The sequence below is a fragment of the Chanodichthys erythropterus genome, chromosome 15 (assembly GCF_024489055.1).
Source record: "Chanodichthys erythropterus isolate Z2021 chromosome 15, ASM2448905v1, whole genome shotgun sequence".
NCBI lineage: Eukaryota > Metazoa > Chordata > Actinopteri > Cypriniformes > Xenocyprididae > Chanodichthys > Chanodichthys erythropterus.
In genome coordinates this window covers 17,560,991-17,568,490 of record NC_090235.1, presented here as the reverse complement: position 1 = coordinate 17,568,490, position 7,500 = coordinate 17,560,991, and the positions used below count along the sequence as shown (strand labels likewise).

Genomic DNA, 7,500 nt, shown 5'->3' with positions numbered 1-7,500 from the left:
TATATTATATTATATTAATTATATTATATTATATTATATTATAGTTGGCATATTGCTTCTTATTATTATTCTTATTACTACCATCATTATGTATTATTGTTATATTATTATTATATATATAAGAAGAATACATACTAATAATTATTATTATTATTACTACTACTATTATATTATTATTATTATTATTATTTATAGTTAGCATAGTTGTTATTATTATGTATTTATCGTAATAATAATATAGTTATATTATATTATATTATATTATATAACAATAGTAGTAATAATAATAATAATCACTATGCTAACTATAATAATAATTATTATATTATATTATATTATGTTGTGTTGTATTATATTATATTAGAATACATAATAATTATTATAGTTAGTATAGTGATTATTATTATTGTTAATACTACTATTATTATATTTTATTATGTTATTATATTATATATTAAGAAGAATACATACTAATAATAATTATTATTACTGCTACTACTATAATAATAATAGTGTTTATTATAGTTATCATAGTGGTTATTATTATGTATTCATCGTATAATATAATATAATATAATATAATATAATATAATATAATATAATATAATATAATATAATATAATATAATATAATATAATATAATATAATATAATATAATATAACAATAGTAGTAATAATAATAATAACCATTATACCAACTATAATAATAATAATAATAATAATAATATTATTATTATTATTATTATTATTATTATTATTATTATTATTATTATTATTATTATCATTATATTTAGCATAGTGGTTATCGTTATTGTTATTATAAAAATGTATTATAATTATAGTTAGCATAGTGGTTATTATTATGTATTCATCTTAATATAATGTAATATAATATAATATAACAATAGTAGTAATAATAATAATAACCATTATACCAACTATAATAATAATAATAATAATAATATTATTATTATTATTATTATTATTATTATTATTATTATTATTATCATTATATTTAGCATAGTGGTTATCGTTATTGTTATTATAAAAATGTATTATAATTATAGTTAGCATAGTGGTTATTATTATGTATTCATCTTAATATAATGTAATATAATATAATATAACAATAGTAGTAATAATAATAATAACCATTATACCAACTATAATAATAATAATAATAATAATATTATTATTATCATTATTATTATATTTAGCATAGTGGTTATCGTTATTGTTATTATAAAAATTTATTATAATTATAGTTAGCATAGTGGTTATTATTATGTATTCATCTTAATATAATGTAATATAATATAATATAACAATAGTAGTAATAATAATAATAACCATTATACCAACTATAATACTAATAATAATAATAATAATAATATTATTATTATATTTAGCATAGTGGTTATCATTATTGTTATTAAAAATATTTATTATAATTATAGTTAGCATAGTGGTTATTATCATCACTGCTATTATTATATGTTATGTTATAGTATATTATATATTCAGAAGAATGAATAAATTATTATTATTATATTATTATAATTATTATAATAAATTATAACAGTAATAAAACAAATTATTATTACTATAATATCATTTTCTCAATAGAAATATATTTAGCAGAGCCTAAACATTTTATATAAAATAATAACTCTCAGTGAAAGTGATTCATCAAGCCATAGATCATCAAAACATAATAATGATTATCTCCCAAAAAGATAATGTAGAAATGTATTAAAATGGTGACACTTGTAATCCGTATAGAGATCTTGTACAGCTGCAGCATCAGTGGATCTGTTGTGTGTGTGTTTGGCCCGCAGGAGTACCAGGATCAGTCACGTGACCTGCTGATAGAGGAGACGGAGCTCAGACAGGTGGTTTATGTCTTCAGCTGTAACAGCTCCACACTGCAGATCAAAGGCAAAGTCAACTCCATCATAGTGGGTAAGAGGAGCTCCTCCAAACACCAGCTGCTCTCGTCCAGTAACGTTATCTTCTCCTCACACACCGTGTGTGTCTCTCCTCGCAGATAGCTGTAAGAAGCTCGGACTCGTGTTTGACAGTGCGGTGGGCATCGTCGAGATCATCAACTCCAGAGACGTTCAGCTTCAGGTTAGATGGAAACATTTGTACACGAGTTTCAGGCTGAAGTGAGAGTGATCCAAACTAATAATGCATGTGTGTGAATTATGGTCATAACTGCGAGAATCAATATAGAGTGTGAATATTAAATAGTGTTGATTTTGAAGAGACATATTCATCAACCACAGTTCAAAACTGTAGTGTTTTAGATTTTTGTTAAGCAAAGACTGTTTATAATAATCATAAATGTTTCTTGAGCAGCAAATCAGCATATTAGACTGTTAATTTTGTCAACGACATTTTTTAACGGATGAAAACGAGACGATGACTAAATAAAAATATGTTTTTAATGACTAAAACTAGGACTAAAATCTACTCTAATTTTCATAAACTAATAAAAATGAAACGAAAATGAAAGAGAGGGACGATTTGGGAAGATATCCGGTCAGTTCCTGTGTGGAAGATGCGCACATTTGAAGTGTAACGCGCTGATCTAACCGCGGGAAACGCTGCGCTGTTGCGCCCTCTACAGGCTGGTCAGCAGCACTTCAGACTGCTTCATGCACATTTATGCCAAGCGATTGCTTATGAGCTCATGTTGATGAATTATGACAGTGTTTACTACACGATGTTTATATGGTAATGTGTTTTAGACGGTTGTAAGAATGCATATTTTATCTCCCTCGTCTGAACTTAAATGAGCAGACTGCAGACATTTCAGAATAAGAGTCACGGCGTATTTCGGGATGGATTATTATTATTTTTTCCTGGTCATTATTGTTATTTTGTTTACACAACAAACTGTATTTAATTTAATTTCTATTTAATTCATAGTAAACTACTGTATTTTCTGTCACAGGAAGGAAAGATTAAGAACATTATTTGACATATTATTCTATATATTTTACAAGTATAAGGGTTATTATAATTAAACCTAAAACCATTAAAAAAAAATTTCATTAGTTGAAATAAACGTTAACTGAAATAAAAAATAAAAATATTAAAAATTATTTTATTTCATCTAGTTTCCAAGCTTTGGCTTAACCTGATGTACTAAAATAACTAAAACAGAAATAAAAAAAACTATAATGACGTTTAAAAGCAAAAACTAAAAGACGTAAACACTAAAAAATTACTAAAACTTTTAACTAAATTTACAATGAAAGCAGAAAAACTTAAAATTTTTTTAACAAAAACTATAATAGTAGCTCAATGATAAGTGTGTCAATCCCTGAAAAGCACTGAATTGAGCTCTTTTTCGTGTCGTTTTGCACTTAAACGGTCAAAAAACTACGTTTTGGCAAGTAAAGTACAGCTGGTTGTCTTTAGTGAACATAAACAGTTTGGAGAATATCAGATGTGTATCAGTGTATTAGATCTGTGTATTGTTAGAGAAATAATTACTTAATGCATTACAATTTAAATACATTAGATTTTAGTCGACTAAAACTAGACTAAAACTAAAACAATTTCCGATGACTAAAATATGACTAAAACTAAATCAAAATTTGCTGTCAAAATTAACACTGATGGAGTAATGATGCGGAAAATTCAGCTTTGATCACAAGATATAAATTACAATTTACTATATATTCACTTATAAAACAGCTATTTTACATTGTAAAAATATTTCACATTTTTACAGTTTTTACTGTATCAAATAAATGCAGACTTGAGCTGCTCGATTGTGTCACCCTTATATATTTTGCCGCCTAATGAACAACACATAACATAACTTGTTTTTGGTCTCTCAGGTAATGGGAAAAGTTCCCACAATTTCCATTAACAAGACCGAAGGCTGCCATGTCTACTTGAGCAAGGATTCACTCGACTGTGAGATTGTCAGTGCCAAGAGCTCAGAGATGAACATCCTGGTTCCTGAGGGAGAAGATGATTATGTGAGTGTGTTTGCACTGGAAAATCAAAGTCTGAGCTCCACTAGAACAGGTTTTCCTGCTAAAATGATCATTATTTTCCACATATTCTCCATTGTTGCAGCTCCTCTCTTCCCAGTCTGTCAGTAACGCTCTGTTTAGTTCCTGTAATGTTGAAATTATTGTTGAAGCATTATTATTTGACTAATATCTTCTCACATATTCAACAGAGGGAGTTTCCAGTTCCAGAGCAGTTTAAAACGGTTTGGGACGGATCCAGTCTGGTGACAGAGCCCACAAAGATTGCTGGTTGATTCTTTTCCAGCTCGTCATCTCTTTCCTCCTACCCAGAATTCTTCATGCACTTTCACTGGATCGCTCTGTTAACTCGAACGTAAGAATTCATACATTGCGAGTTGTAGTTTTAGGGTCAGAAAATTTAGATTAAGAGCAAAATATAAACAAACAAGTTCCATTTCCTCAAACAAATCACTGTTAGATATGTTTCTCCTTCAATTAAGCAGCAATAAAAATGCATTATTATTACACATTATGTATTATATAAATTGTTACACAGCATTATGTGTGAATATGGGAATTTTTCAGTCAACAACTCAAAGTACTAAAACATAAAAACATTTTTGTTGCATGAAATAAATCTATCTATCTATCTATCTATCTATCTATCTATCTATCTATCTATCTATACACACACACTCTAAAAAAATGCTGGGTTGTTTCAACCCAAATTTGGGTCAAATATGTACAAACCCAACCATTGGGTTAAAAAATGCATTTAAAAATTTAAGCCAATGGTTGGGTTTGTCCATTTTTGACCCAAGTTTGGGTTGAAACAACCCAGCATTTTTTAGAGTGTATATATATATATATAAATATTTTATTTCAGCTAGTTGCCAATTTCTTATTTTCACTTAGTTTAACTTTGTGTACTAAAATATTACTAAAATATATTAATAAAACTATATAGACCAAAAAACAGCAAAATTACTAAAACTTTAACAAAAAATAAAATGAAAAAATAAAACTTATTCAAAATGTTAATAAAAACTATAATAGTATCTGAATGATACTAAAATAACTGATATTGATTTTTTTAGAACCGATACCGATAATTTGTGCGTTTATGTGCCCGATAACCGATATTTATGTACTGTTATACTTGTGTTTTTGCCCCGATTACAACACCACTGAACTGAACAAAGCATTTATTTATAACAATCACTCCCTGCTTGCATAGAAAACAAAACAAATCTTATTTATACACCAATAAATAGAGTCTGAAAGTGCGAAAAATAACTGTTAGGAGTCTTTCATGTTCATTTTAATCTTCATATTACAAAAATAATTTTATATATAAAAAGCATCAGCACTAATGTTAACAATAAGCAAAATAAATGTAGAATGTCTAATGTTTTCAAATGGAGCAAATAAATTAAAATTAATTCATTTTAAACTCCAGTTTTAGTAGATTTATAAGCTGAGTGAAGTGAGGAATAAATGTTAAATAACTGAGTAATATTCTCTGGAATATATCAAACAAAACATCGTATTTTATTGCATTTCTCAACTGGTATGTTATATCAGAATTATTAATAATGTTTTTGTCGTTCTTGATTATGAAATATATGCATTTACACAGAGCTATACTCAAACTGCGATCGCTCGCAGAGACAATAAATTTCCATAGAGTTGTGTTTACTTGGATGTTTGTTAGCCAATTAATGGTTAATATTACATGTTTATTCGGATAGGACTTGACATACACTACATGCATTAAACTTCATACACTGCATAAACTAGCTACATTTCATGCATTTATGTAACACACTAATTTGTGCATTAATGGCTGTTATGTTAAATAAAATTTACTAATTACAGCAAACGTGTGCATGCCGTTGTCTCGTCTCCCCTCAGATGCGCTGTAATAGCAATCCTGCATGCAATACTCAAAACACCCACAAGATGGCGCCGTTTATCGGTAAATCTGATATTACAAAACCGATATCCGATTATGATAAAATGCTTAAATATCGGGAAATCTCTAAGTATTTTTGATCATTTTTTTCTCTAATTTGAATCAATTTATTAATGTTTAATTTTTTTTTGTCTTTGAAATCATATAGTACTTTGTGTTGGTGTCATAAATTCTCATGTTAAATACCATTTAGTAATTTAGATCAAGTATTTTTCAGTATATTTAGCCTATAACTCTTCTTTCCTCTGTGTTTTGCGCCATCACATGTGACATTTGCTACAGTTTACAGATCCCACTTTACATTTTATTTTGTTTGGCAACATAAGTAAACACATGCAATCATGAGTCAATCGATATTTTACAATCAAATCTCTTTTTATTTTACGAGTGCGATGATAACTGGTCTTTGTTCTGCAAATGAATGAGTGCCTTTGGGGATATTTTTATAAGGTTTTATATTATTTTAATATAGTTAAAAATAACATTGCTTAATTTGAATCATAATCTCAGACCGTCTATTTCTGAAATTGACTGAAATGTTTGTATTGATGGGCACCATGTCAAACTTCATTTGTCCTAAACTGTTTCCTAGTTGGGTCATAAATTGACATGCTTTAAATGTTTGTTCTTCAGGAAGGTGGTTTTGAATGTATGCCAACATGTGTTAATATGTAGCATTCTTCAGTCCTTAAAAGGGAATCATGGTACATTTGCTCGGTCAGTAAATGGTCCACATTTAATAAACATGAAATGCACATTTATAAATGATGCATAAACACAGTAGAATGTGTACACTGTACTTTACCAAAGTATTTTCACATGAATTTAATCAAATAAAGTAATTGTGAACCTGTTATTTGTGTTTTTATTGTGTCCTGAATAAACTTTACAACTTTAGTTGTTCTAGAACAAGAGTTTTAAAGGGTTATTTCACCCAAAAATGAAATTTCTGTCGTTCCACACCTGTAAGACCTTCGTTCATCTTCAGAAAACAAATTAAGATATTTTTGATGAAATCCAATGGCTCAGTGAGGCCTGCATAGCCAGCAATGGCGTTTCTCGTGGCTTTATAATATTAATATTGAACCACTGTACTCACATGAACTGATTTAAATACAGTACAGTCCAAAAGTTTGGAACCACTAAGATTTTTAATGTTTTTAAAAGAAGTTTCGTCTGCTCACCAAGGCTACATTTATTTAATTAAAAATACAGTAAAAACAGTAATATTGTGAAATATTATTACAATTTAAAATAACTGTTTTCTATTTGAATATATTTCAGAAAGTAATTTATTCCTGTGATCAAAGCTGAATTTTCAGCATCATTACTCCAGTCTTCAGTGTCACATGATCCTTCAGAAATCATTCTAATATGCTGATTTCCTGCTCAAGAAACATTTAATGTGTACAATATTTTTTTTTCAGGATTATTTGATGAATAGAAAGTTCAAAAGAACAGTGTTTATCTGAAATCTAATCTTTTGTCATTTATACATTTACATTTACATTTATGCATTTGGCAGACGCT

General features: G+C 27.7%; 1 protein-coding gene across 5 annotated transcripts in view; it reads left to right on the top strand.

Annotated features, from left to right (window-relative positions):
* cap2 (cyclase associated actin cytoskeleton regulatory protein 2) overlaps positions 1–6,818 on the top strand; it is a 44,622-nt gene extending 37,804 nt beyond the window's left edge. For all 5 annotated transcript variants that reach the window (XM_067411267.1, XM_067411264.1, XM_067411266.1 and 2 more), the window contains 4 exons: positions 1,839–1,962; positions 2,048–2,130; positions 3,855–3,998; positions 4,205–6,818. In XM_067411267.1, coding sequence (XP_067267368.1) covers positions 1,839–1,962; positions 2,048–2,130; positions 3,855–3,998; positions 4,205–4,288 — 435 coding nt within the window. In that variant the 3' untranslated portion in view covers positions 4,289–6,818. The remainder of the gene's footprint in view (positions 1–1,838; positions 1,963–2,047; positions 2,131–3,854; positions 3,999–4,204) is intronic.
* The last annotated feature ends 682 nt before the right edge of the window (positions 6,819–7,500 follow it).